General features: G+C 43.9%; 1 protein-coding gene across 1 annotated transcript; it reads left to right on the top strand.

Annotated features, from left to right (window-relative positions):
• The first annotated feature begins 339 nt into the window (after positions 1 to 339).
• On the top strand, positions 340 to 22,531 carry LOC311111260 (solute carrier family 12 member 1-like). The gene is made up of 26 exons (XM_084153974.1): positions 340 to 814; positions 4,802 to 4,939; positions 7,892 to 7,967; positions 9,620 to 9,715; positions 10,166 to 10,305; positions 10,455 to 10,565; positions 12,167 to 12,278; positions 12,544 to 12,671; positions 13,546 to 13,630; positions 13,869 to 14,032; positions 14,208 to 14,315; positions 14,628 to 14,751; positions 14,884 to 14,985; positions 15,131 to 15,286; positions 15,549 to 15,648; positions 15,895 to 16,006; positions 16,134 to 16,274; positions 17,442 to 17,548; positions 18,072 to 18,154; positions 18,838 to 18,963; positions 19,470 to 19,598; positions 19,944 to 20,055; positions 20,475 to 20,561; positions 21,067 to 21,202; positions 21,923 to 21,990; positions 22,379 to 22,531. The coding sequence occupies exons 1-26, from the start codon at positions 554 to 556 to the stop codon at positions 22,512 to 22,514; spliced, it is 3,138 nt and encodes a 1,045-aa protein (XP_084010100.1). The 5' UTR covers positions 340 to 553; the 3' UTR covers positions 22,515 to 22,531.
• Positions 22,532 to 23,010: the final 479 nt, after the last annotated feature.

Here is a 23,010-nt window from a genome sequence, read left to right as displayed (position 1 = left end):
GCTAAATGACTGAAATGTAAAAATGTACAAAAAAACACTAATTCTAAGTGAATTATCACTCAATATAAGATATTTAGTCTTGCTTAGATTTCACAGTGTGAGCTCCAGGTCTTTATCATCAAAGGCATTTATTACTTGGTTAATGGTTAGTAAGAGGCTTTGTGGCCCGAGGATGCAGCAAGGACATCTGAGACATACAGGTTCCTGAGAGTGGTTGGTAGAACGCTGGTTCAGCCAATGGCTGAGTCCCAGGCAGCGCCCAGTATTCGGGCCAGGAGGATATAAAGCCAGGGTGGCAGAGCCAACCTCAGCCTATATGACAGGTCTATAGGTCAGCTCTGGACCTACACAAGGATTTAACTAAACAGAATCAGATGAACCAACACTAGTCAGTAATACCAGCACTCTAAACCTATAGCTGCCGATTGCTTCTGATACTTAGACAGTCTCTAGGTCCTGACCAGAGGACTGAAGGACCTCAGTATTCCTTTTCTGTAGTGTTTGACCTGTATAAGCCAGTAGGTGTGAGGACCCTGTATTTACAGCCAGTCTGATGGAGAACGATGCCTATGACAGGATCGGGGACGAACCCCCCATCTATGAGGAGACGTCTTTCTCCGGTGGTACCACCTCTAACGGTAACGGCTATGGTAACGGAGAGCACCGGGCCGCCCGTCCGTCAGTGGTCAGTGCGTTTGGTCATGACACGCTGGACCGCGTGCCCAACATCGACTTCTACCGTAACGCTGGGAGCGTGAGCGGTCACCGTGCGGTCCGACCGTCTCTGCAGGAGCTCCACGATGTCTTCCAGAAGGTCAGTGTGTGTGTCGGAGTCCTCCTCACCTGCACCCACACCTGTACTCACACCTCTACAACACCTGCATCCGATTTAGACTTGTCTCTGTACATCTGTATATCTCGTACATCTCTTTTCCTTCCCTGCACACACATCACACAACTGTCTCCACCAAGTCAGCAGCATTTTAATTGGAATCAACTCTCCTTTAATCTAGACAATTCAGAAAGATCATTGAAATTCTAATTCAATAAATGGAAACGCATTCATTGCCATTCATTTTTTATGTAGAACATGTTTTGACATCAACATTGGCCTGTCTGTCTCTCAATTCAATTCAATTCAAAGGGGCTTTATTGGAAAGGGAAACATTTTTACATTGCCAAAACAAGTTAAATAAATAATAAACAGAAGTAAGAAGAAACAAAAAACAACATCAACAAAAAAACAATAAAAGATGTCCAGTAAACATTGCACAGATAAAGGTTTGAAAAGGATAAAGACGTTTCAAATGGTATATTATCAGCTATGTACAGTGTTTTTAACAATGTGCAAATAGTTGTAGTACGAATAGTAGGGGAAGATAAGTAAACAGATCAATATTGGTTGTATTTACAATGTTGTTTTCATGGCTTTGTTTTTCTCTGTTGATCTGTTTATCTCACTCTCTTTCTCTTTCTCTCTCTGACTGTGTGACACAGATTAATATCATGTCACAACAGTGATTGGGAAACAGTCATGTCTGATCTAAAGAAGGGAAAGTCAGTTCCCACTGGGCACAAACTGGTTGAATCAATGTTGTTTCAACTTAATTTCTCAACGTATTGTGATGTGGAATCTATGTGGAAAATACATTGGATTTGAAAAAAGTCATCAACCGCTGTTTTGAGGGTAACATTTCAACCACAGGATTATGTGTCATCATGGAAACCAAATTTCCACATAGACAAACCTTGTATAAAATATGTTGAATTTGTACCTTTAAAACAAGGTCAGATCTTCAACATTATATCCACTATCAGTAGAAGAAGAAAAAAACTATAGGCTGGGCAGCACCTCCTACTGGAGAACTGATTCATCTACAGCTACCCTTTGGTCTCACATCCAGGGTTTTACCAAGCCCTGCTTAGCTATGATATTTGTCACTGACTATTACCAATGTGATTACGTGAGAATGATTGTTGAGCGATCTCCACTTAAAAACTAAATAGATTTACTGTTGCTATCGAAGTCATTCCAACGGGTAGGTTTAACAGAGCAAATAATCATATGTCATCAATGATGCTATTTAGGACTATATAGCATTTGCAAAGTCATCAATAGCTATTGTTTCAATTCAACCCAGGATTTAACAAAAAATAGACAATATGGTTTCAAGCTCTGGATGATTTCAAATGTAATTATATTTAGTGATATTGAATTGTGTTTGGTTGTCAACGCAACCAAATATCAACACTTTAAGGAAATGTATCTTCTGCTTGGATAGTTCCATCTGTGCCACTGATTTAGTATGGGTTTAATTCCAGTTTGTTTTCAAATTAATAATTGTTGGATAAATAAATGTCTCCATCTCAATCAAAAATCTACGTTAAACAATAGGACTAAATCAAATTCAACTTTATTTAAAGTGCATTTAAAGTTTCATTTGACTTTAAATCAGTGGCACAGATGGATGAATCCAAGCAGAAGATAAATCTCCTTCAAATGTTGATATTTGGTTGCGTTGACAACCAAACACAATTCAGAATCACTTTTGAAATACAATAAATAGCCTATTAACTTGACGACAAGTTTACAAATGATATGTTTGATCCACGTCTCCAACTCAACCAAAAATAAAAGTTAAAGAATGGAATTAAGTCAGTTGCTCAGATGGAACTATCCAAGCAGTAAATACATCTCCTTTAAATATTAATATTTGGTTGCCTTGTCAACCAAACACAATTCAATATTACTTTTGTAATATAGTAAATAGCCTAAAGTTAAGGCTTTCTTCCAAACTAATGGAACATTCACCCTTAAAATGAGCAACACATCCATGGTCCCAGTTTGAGGTTACTGTAACTATAAATGTCTTCTTTGATCATCATATAAACCGTGCATGTTCAAGATAGCATGCATAGGTCATTGACTACTCCTGAGTGGCGCAGTGGTCTAAGGCACTGCATCGCAGTGCTAACTGAGCCACTAGAGATCCTGGTTCGAATCCAGGCTCTGTCGCAGCCGGCCGCAACCGGGAGACTCATGGGCGGTGCACAATTGGCCCAGCGTCGTGTAGGGGAGGGAATGGCTGGCAGGGATGTAGCTCATTTGATAGAGCATGGTGTTTGCAACGCCAGGGTTGTGGGTTCGATTCCCACGGGGGGCCAGTATAAAAAATATATATGTATTCACTAACTGTAAGTCGCTCTGGATAAGAGCGTCTGCTAAATGACTAAAATGTAAATGTAATTGCAGGTCTGTGGAGATCTTCAGAATTGCGGTAATAATCTGCCCAGAATCTCGAACAGCATTGATCATTGCACCATGTACTTTTAATGTAAAACTCAAGTGCAATCCAGGTAATTTGGTTCTGCTATTAGATGAAGGACAGTGATAAGTAACACATTAATCTGTTGTATAAATAAACAAAATATCTGACATTGTATTCCCATTTGAACTTTTGCTGTGCCTTTAAATGGTTGAAAGCACAGTGATATACATTTGGGTGACAACTAAACCAAAAATCAGACATTGTTTTTTCATTGGAATATGGTTGTACATTTAGATGGTTGAAAGCATAGTGATAACACATTGGAAATTCAACTAACTTTTGGCTCTCTTTTTTAGTGGGTGAATATAGGTTGTAATCTCATTGATCAACGTCTCAACCAAATATTACCCAATTATCCACGTTGAAATGACGTGGTGTGTCAAGTGGGTTGGCCTTGAATGGGTCAACTCATTCCATTTATAGTCCTCCTGTGTACTGAAAGAGAACAACATGAACTCTCTGGAGAGAAGAAAATGTTTTATAGTCTCAGATAGGAAGATAAGATAATGAGAAAAGAGAGAGGAGAGGGGAGAGAGAGATAAATTGAGTTTATAGTCCTTTAATCATTCATCTAACTAGAAACATTCCTGCCACTTTCATTAACCGCAGTTCAACCATATTTCACACCCTATAAACCTCCTACCAACACCGGGACTGAACAGTCGTCAAAGACAGAGATAAGAATAGATCTACACAATGGTTGACATACTGACAGGCTAAAGTGTTTTATTGATTTTTTACACCTTTGGGTGACAGACAGTATGTTATACCTGTCTGACAGCCACGCCCTACACCAGACAGAGATCGGAGCATCTCATTTCAGAGTTTGGTACTCATACGTCCTTTAAACACTTCATATTTGTCTTACAAAAAGTTTAAATTGGGTCTGTCCTGTTCTCTCTCTCTCTCTCTCTCTCTCTCTCTCTCTCTCTCTCTCTCTCTCTCTCTCTCTCTCTCTCTCTCTCTCTCTCTCTCTCTCTCTCTCTCTCTCTATATATCTCTCTCGTCTCTCTCTCTCTCTCTCTCTCTCTCTCTCTCTCTCTCTCTGAGTGCAGTCTTCAAGGACAAGCACACAGCATAATAATGTATTCATCTTCATCAGAATCAAACTGCACGACTCTCTCTCTCTCTCTCTCTCTCTCTCTCACACTCATGAACAAGAACAACGCGTCTCTTGTTTGATTGATTTAGAAAGAGAACATTTCAACAGTGTTCTGACCTCATAGACTTACCTATCCAACAGGAGGCCCAGAATTCTAACATAAAGTTACTGCACTGCCAACTCTCTCTGATTCCCTAAAGACAAAACTAATCTAAACTTCCTCTGAAGTTGAATAAGATGACCTACGGCCATTTCAACACATTCCTTCTTCCTCTACCAGCCTTATTCTTTCTCTACCTCTCTTCCTCTAGGTAGATTGGAGTGATATTTACCCCTGACAAGTCTTTTCCTCTCCTCTTTCTCTCTCTAGAAAGGAAGGATCTCGGTGACGAACACGATGGAGGACGGCGAGGGGAGCGACGGGACGCCGTCGGACGACGTGGAGTCTGTCATTCCTCTGGACAACAAAGGAGGAGCCGTGAGGTTCGGCTGGATAAAGGGAGTCCTGGTTAGTAGAGATCAGTTACATTGGGCAGGGTTAGGAGGGTCCTGCGGAATAGAGATGCATTGTATTGGGGCAGGGTTAGGAGGGTCCTGGGGAATAGAGATGGGTTATAATGGGGCAGGGTTAGGAGGGTCCTGGAGAGTGGAGCTAGGTTATGGGCAGGGTTAGGAGGGTCCTGGGGAGTAGAGAAGGGTTATATTGGGGCAGGGCTTGGAGGTTCCTGGGGAGTAGAGATGGGTTATATTGAGGCAGGGCTAGGAGGGTCCTGCGGAGTAGAGATGGGTTATATTGGACAGGGTTAGGAGGGTCCTGGGGAGTAGAGATGGGTTATATTGAGGCAGGGCTAGGAGGGTCCTGGGGAGTAGAGATGGGTTATATTGGACAGGGTTAGGAGGGTCCTGGGGAGTAGAGATGGGTTATATTGGACAGGGTTAGGAGGGTCCTGGGGAGTAGAGATGGGTTATATTGGACAGGGTTAGGAGGGTCCTGGGGAGTAGAGATGGGTTATATTGGACAGGGTTAGGAGGGTCCTGGGGAGTAGAGATGGGTTATATTGGACAGGGTTAGGAGGGTCCTGGGGAGTAGAGATGGGTTATATTGGGGCAGGGCTAGGAGGGTCCTGGGGAGTAGAGAAGGGTTATATTGGGGCAGGGCTAGGAGGGTCCTGGGGAGTAGAGAAGGGTTATATTGGGGCAGGGCCTGGAGGGTCCTGGGGAGTAGAGAAGGGTTATATTGGGGCAGGGCCTGGAGGTTCCTGGGGAGTAGAGAAGGGTTATATTGGGGCAGGGCCTGGAGGGTCCTGGGGAGTAGGGCCGGGTTATAATGTATGGTTATAGGGGTTATGTTGAGGGTGGATGGGTCACTGTAAGTGTGAGTGAGGATTGGTTATAGAGCTGGTTAACGGGGGAGTGGGGTTGGGTTATGGGATCATGCTATGTGTGGTTGGAGTTGTCTGGATTCAGGTTGTGGGGCTGGCTAAATGGGATATAAATGGGATCCTGGTGAGGGCAGTTGGTTATGGGGACTGGCCTGTCCTAATGGGATCCTGGTGAGGGCAGTTGGTTATGGGGACTGGCCTGTCCTAATGGGATCCTGGTGAGGGCAGTTGGTTATGGGAACTGGCCTGTCCTAATGGGATCCTGGTGAGGGCAGATGGTTATGGGAACTGGCCTGTCCTAATGGGATCCTGGTGAGGGCAGTTGGTTATGGGGACTGTCCTAATGGGATCCTGGTGAGGGCAGTTGGTTATGGGGACTGGCCTGTCCTAATGGGATCCTGGTGAGGGCAGTTGGTTATGGGGACTGTCCTAATGGGATCCTGGTGAGGGCAGTTGGTTATGGGAACTGGCCTGTCCTAATGGGATCCTGGTGAGGGCAGTTGGTTATGGGAACTGGCCTGTCCTAATGGGATCCTGGTGAGGGCAGTTGGTTATGGGGACTGGCCTGTCCTAATGGGATCCTGGTGAGGGCAGTTGGTTATGGGGACTGGCCTGTCCTAATGGGATCCTGGTGAGGGCAGTTGGTTATGGGGACTGGCCTGTCCTAATGGGATCCTGGTGAGGGCAGTTGGTTATGGGGACTGGCCTGTCCTAATGGGATCCTGGTGAGGGCAGTTGGTTATGGGAACTAGCCTGTCCTAATGGGATCCTGGTGAGGGCAGTTGGTTATGGGGACTGGCCTGTCCTAATGGGATCCTGGTGAGGGCAGTTGGTTCGGGGGCTGGCCTGTCCTAATGGGATCCTGGTGAGGGCAGTTGGTTATGGGGACTGGCCTGTCCTAATGGGATCCTGGTGAGGGCAGTTGGTTATGGGGACTGGCCTGTCCTAATGGTATCCTGGTGAGGGCAGTTGGTTATGGGGACTGGCCTGTCCTAATGGGATCCTGGTGAGGGCAGTTGGTTATGGGAACTGGCCTGTCCTAATGTGATCCTGGTGAGGGCAGTTGGTTATGGGAACTGGCCTGTCCTAATGTGATCCTGGTGAGGGCAGTTGGTTATGGGGACTGGCCTGTCCTAATGGGATCCTGGTGAGGGCAGTTGGTTATGGGGACTGGCCTGTCCTAATGGGATCCTGGTGAGGGCAGTTGGTTATGGGGACTGGCCTGTCCTAATGGGATCCTGGTGAGGGCAGTTGGTTATGGGGACTGGCCTGTCCTAATGGGATCCTGGTGAGGGCAGTTGGTTATGGGAACTGGCCTGTCCTAATGGGATCCTGGTGAGGGCAGTTGGTTATGGGGACTGGCCTGTCCTAATGGGATCCTGGTGAGGGCAGTTGGTTATGGGGACTGTCCTAATGGGATCCTGGTGAGTAGGAATGGAGTCTTAGAGAGTGTGGCTGGATATCGAGCAGGGTGAATGGGGAGTCCTGGTCTGTGTGGTCAGGTTATGGGAACCTCTTCTACTGTATATCACAACCCAGGATCAATTAGTTAACCTGCATACCTCAGTGATACCCTGACAGGTCACATGATCTGTCTGGAAAGACAGCCTCAGACACAGACACAGCGACAAAGAGATTCAGATTGTCATTGTGTCATAACCCAGTCTCTATCTAACCTAACTATGATATGTCTGGAAGCGAAGAGACAAGGACAAAGAGATTCAGATAGTGTATTTTGTGACAACTGGATTGTAATCCTGCCCTGTGTGTAATTCAGACCTAACCCCAGTCTCTACCTAACCTAACCTCCGTTCTCACCTCCTATCTCTCTCCTCTCCTCTCTCTCTCCTCCTCTCTCTCAACTCTCTCCTCCTGTCTCTCTCCTCTCTCTCTCCTCCTGTCTCTCTCCTCCTCTCTCTCTCCTCCTGTCTCTCTCCTCCTGTCTCTCTCCTCCTGTCTCTCCTCCTGTCTCTCTCCTCCTCTCTCTCCTCCTCTCTCTCTCTCCTCCTCTCTCTCTCTCCTCCTCTCTCTCTCTCCTCTTTCCTCCTCTCTGTCCTCTTGTCTTTCCACCTCTCCAGGTGAGATGTATGTTGAACATCTGGGGTGTGATGCTGTTCATCCGTCTGTCCTGGGTGTTTGGACAGGCCGGCTGGGGTAAGTACAACACAGAGTAATAAAATAAGTACACCACGTACACTCTAAGAAAAGAAGAGTGCTATGAAGCACCATTTGTCCCTGTAGGACAACCCCCTGAAAATAGGCTCCCTTTTCAGGTCAGATGGAACCCTTTTGGTTTCCAAATAGAACCAGGTTCCAAAAAATTACCTGGGTTCCAAATAGAACCTATTAAAGGGTGGTATTTGGAACCAGAAATAGCTCTACCTGATCTTAAATGGGGAAACAATTCAGAGGGTTCCCCAATACTCCCCTACAGCAGTGGTAGTCAAAGGCGGGGTCGCGATGGGGTAACTGCAGTGGGGTCGCAAAAATGTTAACAAAATAAAAGATACAAAGATGAAGAGTACAGATTATTACTGTATATGAGACAATATACAAACGTTTTATTTTTATTGAGAAAATGTATTTATTGGTTTCTTTTCATTTTGATAAGAGATGAAAATGCAATGAATTGAAGATTTTAAGGTTGTGTCTTTAGATGTGGGGTGGGGTCGCAATAAATTATTGGGGGAAAAATGGGGTCCCCAGAAATTCTGGTGGAAACAATTGGGTCCCCGCTGAAAAAGTTTGAATACCACTGCCCTACAGGGACATTCTTTGTTGGACTCTTTGTTTCTGAGAGTGTAGACATGCAAAAATATGTACACCACAAAAAGAGGGCCAGTCAACCAGTCAGCGCTCCCAGTGTCCTTCACTCTGAGGTCAAAGCAAAGGAAGTAGTTTGAATGTACCAGGTGTGTGTATGTGTGTGTGTGTGTGTTTGTGTGTTTGTGTGTATGTGTATGTGCGTCCATCTGTGTGTGTGTGCGTGTCTGTTTGTGTGTATCAGGGTCGAGGCCCTCTTTATGGAGCATAACTAATGTCTTTCAGATAGCGGGCTGCAGTGCAGATAGAGACCATGACAGATATCAGAGTAAACAGCCTGCTGGGACTTACAGCCTGCAGGCCTATAGCACCATTAGTCCTGAGAATAGACCATTTGAGACGCATCGAAGGCTTCACTGTGTTTCTCAAGGTGTTAGAGGTGACTGGAGGGGACAGGAGGTGTGGTCAGGTGTTAGAAAGAGGAGGTGGTGGATTATTTCAGAACCAGCACAGTGTGACTAAAACATAACACTCTACACTCCATTACACTCAGGTTCTTAAAGTCCTACTCCAGTTTCCGACTTAGCTCATTTATCACCTGATTTACTTAACAAAAGGCACATCTCAATAGGTGGTCCAGGTATCCTCATGACATGGCACAAGTGGGGGTTGGCCTTTCCTCCTCTGTTCTCTAATGCTCCTGTATTGTTCCTCCAGCAAGGGAGGAGGCCGATGGCATCACAAATCCCCATCAGACCAACTCCTTGAATGCCCTACTCCTTGAAATTTGCAGTTGTGTCTAAAAAACACTATTTTGCTCAAAACATATATTTTCACCCTTTAGTATGTGTACTTTACTGTATTTATATCACTTTTCAACAGTCAAATTTCCAAAATTGCTGGAGGACCTTCTTTAAGAAGAAAATAAAGACATTTCAGTGTGAAATTCAAACTTTGCAAAACATTGTAGGCTATCACATGTAGACAGAATGTAACTGGCCAGAGCAGGAGTGAGTTGGATGAACTGGTATTGTGTGTTTTAGGTCTGGGCATTGTGGTCATTGCTCTGAGCTGTGTGGTGACCACCGTCACAGGTCTCTCTATGTCTGCTATCTGCACCAATGGAGTGGTACGAGGAGGTGAGTCAACCAACGCATCATCAACATGAGACAATGTTAGAAAGAACATGGAGAGCTCTGAGGTTACAGGAGGATGCACGATCATTACTGTAAAATATCATTTGTTCTCAATGACTTCACTAGGTTACAGGCCACACCCACAGATGTCAACTTCTAACACAGACAGTGTTTTATGAAACACTCTGACCTGACATGAAATCATGAAATCAATAGATTACTAATGTGATCATGAATTATCTACTGTGACATCACTCCTTTTCTAAGGAGGACCAGGCAATGGTCAAAATGTTATTAGCCCCGCTCCCTTCCTGCTCTGTGTGTCTACTGTATGTACAGGTATAGGAATGAACAATGACTGATTGATTGACTGACTGACTGATTGATTGATTGACTGATTGATTGACTGATTGATTGACTGACTGATTGACTGACTGATTGATTGGTTTCCAGGAGGGGCATACTACCTGATATCCCGTAGTCTGGGACCAGAATTTGGCGGTTCCATCGGTCTCATCTTCGCCTTCGCTAACGCTGTTGCTGTGGCGATGTACGTGGTGGGCTTCGCAGAGACTGTGGTGGACCTACTCAAGGTAATTAACATCTGTGTGTGTGTTTGTGTGTTTGTGTGTGTGTGTGTGTCAGATCACTGACTGTGGTCCCTCTCTCACTCTCCCCCCTCTCTCTCTACCTCTCCCTGTGCATCTCTCTCTCCCCCTCTCTCCTTCCCTCTCCTCTACAGGAGAACGATGCCATCATGATAGATGAGCTGAATGACATCAGGATCATCGGCTGTATCTCGGTGGTACTGCTACTGGGGATCTCAGTGGCCGGGATGGAGTGGGAGGCCAAGGTGAGATACTACACTACGTTATGCTACACTACATTATACTACGCTACACTACATTATACTACTCTACGCTACATTACATTATACTACACTAGACTACACTTCACTACATTACATTACACTACACTACATTCTACTACGCTACACTACATTATACTACACTACACTACGCTACATTATAATACACTACGTTACGTTACGTTACATTACATTACACTACACTACATTCTACTACGCTACATTATACTACACTACGCTACATTATAATACACTAAGTTACGTTACGTTACATTACAATACACTACACTACATTACACTACATTATAATACGGTACACTACCCTAACTTATAATTCACTACGCTACATTATAATACACTATGCTACATTATAATACATTACGCTACGCTACATTATACTATGCTACACTACATTATACTCCGCTACACTACGCTACATTATAATACACTATGTTACATTATAATACACTACACTACATTATACTACGCTACATTATACTACGCTACGCTACACTACATTATACTATGCTACATTATAATACACTACTCTACATTATAATACACTACGCTACACTACGCTACACTACATTCTACTACGCTACACTACATTCTACTACGCTACACTACATTCTACTACGCTACATTATAATACACTATGTTACATTATAATAAACTACACTACGCTACATTATACTACGCTACACTACCGTAGTAGTGTCACTACGCTACCTTATAATACACTACGCTCCATTATAATACACTACGCTACATTATAATACACTACGCTCCACTACATTATACTATGCTACACTACATTATACTCCGCTACACTACGCTACATTATAATACACTACACTACACTACACTACATTATACTACGCTACATTATACTACGCTACACTACATTATACTATGCTACATTATAATACACTACGCTACGCTACGCTACACTACATTATACTACGCTACACTACATTATACTATGCTACACTACATTATACTACACTAGACTACACTACATTATACTACACTATACTACGCTACATTATAATACACTACAATACACTACATTATATAATACACTACACTACATTATACTACGCTACACTACATTATACTACGATAAATTATATAATACACTACATTATACTAAGCTACATTATAATACACTACGCTACACTACATTATACTACATTATATAATACACTACACTACACATACACACTACATTATGCTACTCAACACTACGCTACGCTATACTACGCCACATTATATAATACACTACACATACACACTACATTATGCTACTCAACACTACGCTACACTGTACAACTAGAGACAGATCCACACATGGTTCAAATCCCCATGTTTCCAACAGAAAATTCATCAACTGATATCAACTTGACATCTTTCAATTCCATGTCTGATATTGACTGTAGCTGAGATGTGTATGAGTTCAGTCCGTATCACAGTCAGTTTCTCCTCTTCAGCTCTTGGAGAGGAATGGTGTGACCTTGTAACTGTCCTCTAGTTTCATAGGGAAGCTTTGTAACCCAGCCTAACCTGTTGATGTCCTGTCTCTTCAGGCCCAGGTCGGTTTGCTGATCATCCTCCTGATAGCCATCGCCAACGTCTTCGTAGGAACCGTCATCCCAGCCTCCACCGACAAGAAGTCCAAAGGATTCTTTAACTATGACGGTGAGGCAACAACAGAGGTTTCCTTCACATTGATGGAGGAATTAATCAAATACATAACCTTTATAATGCTCACATTACATTTATAATCAAGCTATATTAGTTTCATGAGTAGAGCCCTGAGTGTGTCCTGCTCAGGTCACATGGTCAGGAGGAGCTAATGTACTTTTCTATACTCTGTCAAATGACACACACAGACAGAATCACCAGTTTGACACATAGTCACCATTCTCACTCACATCTATTCTCTTCTCTCTCTCCCGCACAGTCAAAGTATTTATGGAGAACTTCCCGCCGGACTTCCGAGACGGAGAGACGTTCTTCTCTGTGTTCGCCATCTTCTTCCCTGCTGCCACGGGTATCCTGGCTGGTGCTAACATCTCTGGAGACCTGAAGGTCAATTTCACAAATGACCCCCTATTTTCCTCTGTCTGACCACACAGATCTCAGTTCACTGTTAACATCCGACTCCAGAGTGATGTGTTCTTGTAGTCATGTTTCTGAACTTTGTATTATATGATATTTCAGATTTAGATATAATCATTTTCACAAAGCAGTTTTGATGTAGTGAACTGCTTTTTCAAAGTAGCTTTATTTCTCTTTAGGGTAGCTTTATAAACTACTGTATATTTCTCTTTAGGGTAGCTTTATAAACTACTGTATATTTCTCTTTAGGGTAGCTTTACTGTAGCTCAACTTCTTCCTGTGTGAAGTAATTGGCAGCTTGGTAAACAAAATTATATTTTCAGAGTAGCATTCCCAACACTGGAGAGGAAAGAGAACGTGAAGGGGAGCGAGAGAGAGAGAGAGAGAGAGAGAGAGAGAGAGAGAGAGAGAGAGAGAGAGAGAGAGAGAGAGAGAGAGAGAGAGAGAGAGAGAGAGAGAGAGAGAGAGAGACAGAGAGAGAGAGAGAGAGAGAGAGAGAGAGAGAGAGAGAGAGAGAGAGAGAGAGAGAGACTTTTGTTTACTATCTACTTCACTTGCTTTGGCAATGTTAACACACGTTTCCCATGCCAATAAAGCCCTTAAATTGAATTGAATTGAATTGAAATTGAGAGACAGAGAGAGAGAGAGAGAGGTGGATGGCGAAAAAGAGAGAAATAAATAAATACTTTACTACTCCTTATTGTCTGTGAACAGACACCTTCACTTTAAACAGCAAAGAATAATGATCCCATAGACCCAAACCACGTTATATCCGTACAGCTGTTTCCTCCAGCTATCACTTCTGCTGTTGTTAATGATGGTGTTATCTCTGGTTCTTCTGCAGGATCCCCAGGCTGCTCTCCCTAAAGGAACCCTGCTGGCCATCCTCATCACTGGAGTCACATACCTGGGAGTCGCCCTCTGTGTCTGTAAGGACTGCACTCACACACACACACACACACACACACACACACACACACACACACACACACACACACACACACACACACACACACACACACACACACACACACACACACACACACACACACACACACACACACACACACACACACACACACACACACACACACACACACACACACACACACACACACACACGACCCTCCCTAAGTGTTGTGTCTGTTCTGTTTTCTAATTGGTCAGCTGCAACGGTGGTGCGTGATGCAACAGGAAACATCAACAACACCATTGCCGCAGGGATGGGCATGCTATGTAACGGTACCAACGCCGCCGCCTGTGAGCAGGGATGGGACTTCTCCTCCTGTGATGTCAACGGCTGCAAGTTTGGCTCCATGAACAACTTCCAGGTACAACAACAACAACAACAATGTAACAACAATCCAACAACACAGTTACACATTCAGTTCAACAACACAAAAATGCAACACTCATTACAACGCACAACAAAATAACCACACAGCAACAATACACACACACAGTACGGTGAAACTAAACAGACCCCTGTGTCTCTTCCTCCCCCAGGTGATGACAATGGTGTCAGGGTTCGGTCCTCTCATCACAGCAGGAACCTTCTCTGCCACCCTCTCCTCCGCCCTCGCCTCCCTCGTCAGCGCACCCAAAGTCTTCCAGGTCAGTCACACTACTACTGTCTGTCACCTGTCTGGTCACTTGGTCCTCATTCATCAGCTCTGAGGGTTCCAGGTACTAATACGAGGTCTATGATGAGTGAAATAGAGCCCCACCTTGTAATCCGTGATTCTCTTCTTCATGTTTCTTCTAGCCAGATGACAACAATTGTCAAACTATGTTACAATCAGGTAACTCCCACTCCTCCCTCCTCCCCTCTTCCTCCTCCTCCTCCTCTTCATCCACCCTTCTCTTCCTGCTCCTCCTCCCCTTCTCATTCCCTCCCTCCCCTCTTCCTCTTCCTCCTCCTCTCAGGCTCTGTGTAAAGACAACATCTACGCGGCATTGAAGTTCTTCGCCAAGGGACACGGCAAGAACAACGAGCCAATCAGAGGCTACGTTCTCACCTTCATCATCGCTGTCGCCTTCATAATCATCGGTGAGTAAAGTCACTACACACACTGGACACGCAAGACATTTAAGATAAACCACAGTCGCCACTGAGTTTAATATTGGAAATGTCACAAACAAACAACATCTCTGTTGTGTGTCTCTCTCTCCCTGTGTGTAGGCGATCTGAATGTCATCGCTCCCATCATCTCAAACTTCTTTCTGGCATCGTACGCCCTCATTAACTTCTCCTGCTTCCACGCTTCATATGCTAAGTCCCCAGGTACACTCAGTCACTCAGTCACTCAGTCACTCAGTCACTCACTAATTCCCTCACTCACTCATTCCCTCACTCACTCATTCCCTCACTCCCTCCCTCCCTCCCTCCCTCCCTCACTGTTGTCTCCTGTGATATCTCCCCTGTGTAGGCTGGAGGCCAGCATACAGGTACTACAACATGTGGCTGTCTCTGTTTGGAGCGGTGCTCTGCTGTGGTGTGATGTTTGTCATCAACTGGTGGGCTGCTCTCCTCACCTACGCAATCGAGATCTTCCTCTATATCTACGTCACCGTCAAGAAGCCAAGTGAGACACAGACATTGATTTGCATCAAGCTGACATTAGAATACATACAGTATGAACCAGTGTACATTATGACATGGGATGGAGGCCTACATACTGGAGAAGAAAAGCAGGGTGATTTGAGAATACCGGTGCTGGGCTAAAGTAATACTGTGATAAAGGAATGAGTACATAGGGATGACATAAGATGTACATAGCTCCTACATATGACATACATAGCATCTCTAAGTGCAGTGTTAACATCAGTGTGTTCTGTTGTCCTCAGACGTGAACTGGGGCTCGTCCACTCAGGCCGTGACGTTTGTCAGCGCGGTCAACAATGCTCTGTCACTGACCGGAGTAGAGGACCACATTAAGAACTTCAGGTGAGAGCCAACAGAGGCCACTAGTATTTCACCTCTTACTATATTGATGGATGGCATTGTTTACCGCGCTGACTAACTCTGTGTGAGGTTAGAGGTGAAATTAAAAGAAGGGGACAGAGACAATACTGTGAACACAAAACCATATTCTTAAACTGCTCTGCATTCTAACGTGAAAGTGTAGAATGTTAACAAGACTAATCATAATGGGATTTAGCTAACTAACTGACTGCTATCCCCCTTCCTCAGACCTCAGTGTATAGTGCTGACAGGAGCACCTAAGAACAGACCAGCCCTCCTGGACCTGGCTCATTGCTTCACTAAGAACTATGGACTCTGTCTCACATGTGAAGTCTTTGTGGTAAGAGGACAGACATTTTATTTCAAAGTCACCAAGTTCTTCATCCTTCACACACACATATGCACATGCACACACACACACACAGCACTATGATATAATATAATATCCCCCTCCTATCCCTCCCCAGGGCCCCAGAACAGAGACATTGACAGATGTGAACGCTGGAATGGAGAAGAACCAGATGTGGCTGAATAAGAAGAAGAGGAAAGCCTTCTACGCTGCCGTGGCCTGTGACTCCTTCAGACAGGGAACTGAGAACCTCCTGCAGGTACAGCTCCACATCTACTACCTGGACATATAATCACCTCTAATAGATACACATTTCAACGTAGAATTGTCTCCGATACACATATATGGGGTACACATGGGGTACGACTCTGTGGTAGCTAATGACTACTGCAGGAACCTACACATGGACTAGTCATCTGTAATAGATAACACCTCCATTATGATAGGAAGGTTTTCTATTGTGCTTATATTATTGCCTCTTACATGAGTACAATAAATACATTTATGGAGATATCAGGCCTAATGGTCAAAACTGTTTTCTATATAATATCACTATTCAGCAGTTACCAAGTCATGGTTCAAAGTGGTTCAAAGTTAACTAGACTACAGAACAGGTTGGGTTGGTTGTCTAAAATGTTGGGCTGAAAGTTACTCAATTTCCACATTTATGCCACACCAGGCTATGCTAGCTGAGATGAGACTTAGTGCTAAAGCATAAGAAACAAGAACAGTCTGGCAGCGAAGCGGCGTAGACTAGTCTTGACTAGTTTTACACTGTTTTTATACAGCTTTCCTCCCTTCAGCCCAGCCAGAACTGGTATGATGTATTAGTTAATGAGGCAGGGAGAAGACAGAGTTATGGTCCAGTTATGGTTGTCTTTATCACATGGAACAGAGATAAGACCGTGCAGCGTGGTCTGGGTGGTCCGGAGGAGCGCTAGTTTTAAAAGAGAAGCCAGATTAAAGAGAGCTGTAGTCTATCAGTGATTAACACAATGGTGAATGAGATCCTGCAGACAAATACCTCTTCAGAGATCAGGGAGGTTGATCAGGCTGTAAAACTAAGCACTTTATAGTATTGTTTACTAGGCTATTCTTAACTTCTGTGTTTTGGAATGTTACTTTCATTATTAAAAGACTGTGATTGCTGGAAAGTGGAAACACTTAATTTTTGGGAAGAAGGTTTCACACCTTTCTGAGTAGGATGCGGTCTTGGGGACAAATACATTACATATGTAAAATACTTCCAAATGTGACCTTGATTTAAGTTGACCAGCATGCAGGGTGGGTGGAGTTTGCAGTTTGGAGATTATTCCATTGGTTTTATTGTACCAGGCAGAAAAGCTATAAGTATTTTCCATGTTTTTGACCCAGGTCTGCTTGAATGCAAGTGTCTGCTATAACCTGTTGTCCCTCTCTGTCCTAGGCTTCAGGTCTGGGTCGTCTGAAACCCAACATTCTGATGATGGGCTTCAAGAAGGACTGGAGGACAGCAGACACAGCCGACGTACAGAGCTATGTAGGAGTACTGCAGTAAGTCACACTCACACACTGAGTGGAACACCTGCTCTTTCCATGACATAGACTGACCAGGTGAATCCAGGTGAAAGCTATGATCCCTTATTGATGTCACCTGTTAAATCCACTTCAATCAGTGTAGATGAAGGGGAGGAGACAGGTTAAAGAATTATTTTTAAGCCTTGAAAGAATTGATACATGGATTGTGTATGTGTGCCATTCAGAGTGTGAATGGGCAAGACAAAATATTTAAGTGCCTTTGAACAGGGTATGGTAGTAGGTGCCAGGCGCACCGGTTTGTGTCAAGAACTGCAACGCTGCTGGGTTTTTAACGCTCAACAGTTTCCCATGTGTATCAAGAATGGTCCACCACCCAAAGGACATCCAGCCAACGTGCAATTCAATGTTTGGAAAGTGTTCCTAATGTTTGGTATACTCAGTGTACACACAAGTGCAGACACACTCACAAAATAAGCCAAGATTAGTGCTAACTGAGTGTTATTAAAGTGTGTGTTCTGTGCCGGGTGTGTGTTTTTAGCGATGCATTTGACTTTGAGTACGGAACCGTGGTACTAAGGATGAACCAGGGACTGGACATCTCACATATCATAAAGGCTCAAGGTGAGTACACACACACACACACCACTGTATGAAACAGAAGCAGTCAGGATACTCATGGTTTGTTGTGTGGCTGGTTTCATATAACAACCCCAATCATACAATGACTATTGATAACATTGACAACATTGATAAAGTTGATAAGGTGAGCTCTTTGGTTCATAGATCAGAGGCAGTAGATGAAGGTTGTATCTAATCAGCTCCTAGCAATAACATCTACTGAATAAGCTGTTATCAACAGAGCCACTGCAGGGCTATGGGCCCTGGTCAAAGGTAGTGCACTATATAGGGAATAGGGTGCCATTTGAGACACAACCCACTAATCTAATTGTCACTCCTGTTCTGGAGAGATACAGAGTGTGCAGGCTTTAGTTCCAGCCTAGCACTAACACACCTTATTCAACCACTCCAGGGCTTGGTGATTAGTTGATGGATGTGTTAGTGCAGGGTTAGAACAAACATGTGGACTGTGTGGTGGACCCCCAGGAGAGGGTTGGGAAACAGTGGGCTAATGTGAGGGAGATGGGTCATATTCACTAGGGACAAAACTGGAGAAAATGGACTGAAACAATGAGGGACTACCTAAACTTAATTTATCTTTTTCCATTGCAAAACACTTTGCTATGGCTACGGTGTGCACTAATGATTAGTACCCTGTTGTAACGTGTCTCTCTACCGCCCCACAGAGGAGATGGAGAGAGAGGCCCAGGAGCAGAAGGATCTGGAGAAAGAAGAGCTGGCTGAGGAGAATAAGGGGAAATCCATCTTCAGGAAGTCACGGAAGTTATCTACACAAGGCCTCACTTCGAGAGGTACCAGATCACACACACACGCACACACACACACGCAGTGTTCTAAAAGCCCCAAAATAGTTTTCTGCCATCAGACCAAAGAGTTCATTCATCTAACAAATGAAACCAACATCTATTTCAGGAAACTGTTTTGTTTTCTGCTCAGAGAGAACCATCCTGTCACAATCACAATACAATCTAATCAGCTGTTCTCTTTAAAGGTGTAATCCAATAACACACTCACTGTCATTGGCCTCTGGAACAAAGAGTACAGTTCTTCAGATGTGGAACATTTAGACCTACTGTTGTTACAGAAATCACAACCTGACAGCCTCTCCATCTCCCTGTCACACTGGGTTCTGTTTCTAACAGACAGACACACACAGACAGACAGAGTGAGAGTGAGAGTGAGAGTGAGAGTGAAAGAGAGAGAGAGCTGAGCGTACCTGGTTGTACATTACTATTCCTGTATTATTAAACACATTGTTAATGTTTTTCTCTTTTATTTTCTCCCCCCCCTCCCCCAGCATCCGTGAAGACCCCGCAGTCTCCCCAAGCAGTGGTGGTGAATGAAAGGCTGGTGTCCACCAGCACTCAGTTCCAGAGGAAACAGGGCAAAGGAACCATCGACGTTTGGTGGATGTTTGATGACGGAGGTAGGGGACCTTTCTTTATAGCAAGCAAGTTTATTTATATAGCACAATTCATACATCAAAGCAATTCAATGTGCTTTACAAAGATGTTTATCAAAAATAATGAAAACATCATAATAATAAATTAAAAATGGGATAAAAACATAGGAAGTGACACATTATATACCACAGCATGTCTATATCACACTCTTCATTATATACCACTCTCTCGCTGTCTGACTTTCTGTCTGTCTGTCTGTCTGTCTCTCTGTCTAACTTTTTGTCTGTCTGTCTCTCTCTCAATTCAATGTATACTCTCTCCCTCCCTCCCTCTCCCTCCCTCCATCCCTCCCTCCCACTCACTCTCAGGTCTAACCCTACTGCTGCCCTACATTCTGACCACCCGTAAGAAGTTCAAGGACTGTAAGATGAGGATCTTCATCGCTGGCCAGCAGGGACGCACCGAGCAGGACAAACACGAGTATGTATGATCAATTTCAATCATTTATGAATAGAGGGAGATCTGTAAATCAAATCAATTTTATTTGTCACATACACGTGTTTAGCAGATGTTATTGCGGGTGTAGAAAATGCTTGTGCTTCTAGCTCCGACAGTGCAGTAATATCTAACAAGTAATATCTAACAATTTCACAACCTATACCCAATACACACAAATACAGTCTAATCATCAACAACCACCAGCCTGGTCCCAGATCTGTTTGTACTCGTCACTACTCCATTGCTGCCATTGTTATGCCAAACATTTCAATTTCATAAGGAGTTGGCAAGAGAGCAGAAACAGACTGGCTGAACAAGCACATCTTTGGAAATAAGACATGTTATATAGCAGTGCATATCAGTGGTGATCAGTGTGTGACTATGTGTGTCTGTGTTTATAGGATGAAGTCTCTGCTGGAGAAGTTCAGGATCAAATATGCAGACATCCACGTCATCGATGACATCACCCAAAACCCCAACACTAGCAGGTAATATATACACGCACACACACAGAGAGACAACCCTGGGGAGATGTGATTGCTCACACACACACACACACACACTGTCGCTCACATGCTGTGGCGGGAGAGATTCCAGACATTCCATTCTGTAGCCGTGAGCTCACTCCCGGCTGACCAACCACACGTCAGGGATGTGATCAGCAGTCAGCCCAAAGCAACACCAGTCAGGAAAAGGATAAAGGCTCTATTATAGTGAGACAGTTAATGACAATATAAAAACAGACGCACAACTTTGTCTCATTCAGTATTTACACAAGAAAATACAACTCACATGAATGAATTTATCATGGCTAATCATCCCCAGCTTCAAACTGGTCCATCTCTGGTGACAGAGTAGCCGATTTAGTTCTGGGTGCCAAGATGAATGATAACATGCACAAGTAAGACATAATATTCCTGATATCTGAAGTCAAAGTATCAGTGATTAATACCTGATTAATCCTGCTAACTGCTGTCTGTGTTCGTCCCCCAGCTGGAAGATGTTTGAGGACATGATCGAGCCGTTCCGTCTTCACGAGGGGTCAAAGAGCACCACTCTGGCCGAGGCTCTGAGGAAAGACAACCCCTGGAAGATCTCTGACGCCGAGCTGGACACCTTCGAGGAAAAGGTGGAGTCTAGAGACAGACCAGTGACTGCTCACCACAGAGACTTGTAGAGACAGACCAGTGACTGCTCACCACAGAGACTTGTAGAGACAGACCACTGCTCAGTGCTCACCACAGAGACTAGTAGAGACAGACCACTGCTCAGTGCTCACCACAGAGACTAGTAGAGACAGACCACTGCTCAGTGCTCACCACAGAGACTAGTAGAGACAGACCACTGTTCAGTGCTCACCACAGAGACTTGTAGATACAGACCACTGCTCAGTGCTCACCACAGAGACCAGGACCAATAACTTCTACTGATTATCAACCACATACTGTGCTCATTGCAGTACAACATGAATGAACATGCTCAATCAGTGCTTGACTTAGGCAGGAGCTTACCGGAGCTGAGTACCAGCACCTCAAATGTTCCACTTCTTTAACTTTTTTTCCACTTATAGAATATTAGCTCAAAAGTATTTTTGGAGCACCTGCACCTAAATATAAACAGTACCGGCACCCAAAATGAGTACCAGAACCTATTTCAGTCCAAGTCAAGCACTGTGCTCAACTTTATCTTCTTGTAGTTCAATTTAATGTATTCATCTGGATGATAGAATCCAACAGTCCCATGATGCAGTAGCAACAGAAGTAGACAGCTGTGTTTTCACTGTAGCCTTTAGTCGTTGGTTGTCATACCAACCATGTGACCCACCACCACTGTGTCCTCTCCCCTCCAGACCAACCTCCAGGTCAGGCTGAATGAACTACTGCAGGAGAACTCCCGAGCTGCCAACCTCATCATAGTGTAAGTACAGTATACTGTAGAGTTTTTCCTGGTCAAGTCACCATGTGTTCAGGAAAAACTCTAGGCCCTAATTATAAGAGATACCAACAAGAGCCTTATCATCATCTATCAATCTCTCTGTAAATTTTTTATAAATATGATAGTCCAATGCCGTCAGAGAACTATGAAGCTAACTGAGGTATATAACAATAATAATAATAATAATAATAATAATTTGGTTGGTGCTTATATCTGTCCTGTTTCAACTGTGTATTAGACGCATGTGTGAAATGCCTGTTATTTGTTTTGCATATCCCTGAGACACCCACGGCCATATAGTGGTGACCCTGCTGCTAACATCCAGCTGTTTAGACAACTTAGGTTTAATACTGTATTTCCCACTTTGCAGGAGTATGCCTATCGCCCGTCTAGGCTCAGTCTCTGACCACCTCTACATGGCCTGGTTGGACATCCTCACCAAGAACCTCCCTCCCACCATATTGATCAGAGGCAACCACAAGAGCGTCCTCACCTTCTACTCATAGACCAACCCTCTCAGCAGTCACTAGATGGCCATGCCACAAGGGACAACCATGTCACTGTCATCAATATCCATGAGTTAGTTGCTATTAGTTTAAATTAAAAGGTTATGGTTAGGGATAAGGTTATGGGAAAGGTTGAAGGTTCGAAAGTGATGCACTTCCGTCTTTTCTAGCATGACCACATAGTGACGACGCAAAACACAGACATATGGACACACGGACAGGAAACTGCCTGGGATGGGTCAGTTACACTGCCAGTGTCTATGCTGCACTCTGTTGGAATTGTACATGTGGTGCATAATTGGGGGTCCAAACCCCGAATCGGGCTGGAACACTCGTACTATTATATTTGAGTCATGTAACAGAAGCTCTTATCCAGAGCAACTTACAGTTAGTGTTATTGTCAGGGATATTATTATTCTGACATATTATTATTATTCCAATTTTAAGAGAGCTATAGCTCTTAAATAGTTAGACCTACAGAGACCAAACTTGGTGG

The sequence above is a fragment of the Coregonus lavaretus genome (genome assembly GCF_964263955.1).
Source record: "Coregonus lavaretus genome assembly, chromosome: 37".
NCBI lineage: Eukaryota > Metazoa > Chordata > Actinopteri > Salmoniformes > Salmonidae > Coregonus > Coregonus lavaretus.
The sequence above is the reverse complement of the archived record's forward strand: the minus strand, read 5'-3'. Positions and strand labels throughout refer to the sequence as shown.

Bases quoted from the DNA above. Each gene is read 5' to 3' on its own strand.
- LOC311111260 (XM_084153974.1), top strand. From the start codon at position 554: ATGGAGAACGATGCCTATGACAGGATCGGGGACGAACCCCCCATCTAT. The intron at 10,566-12,166 runs GTGAGATACTAC...CTGTCTCTTCAG, and splicing joins GGATGGAGTGGGAGGCCAAG to GCCCAGGTCGGTTTGCTGAT. The intron at 21,991-22,378 runs GTAAGTACAGTA...CCCACTTTGCAG, and splicing joins GCTGCCAACCTCATCATAGT to GAGTATGCCTATCGCCCGTC.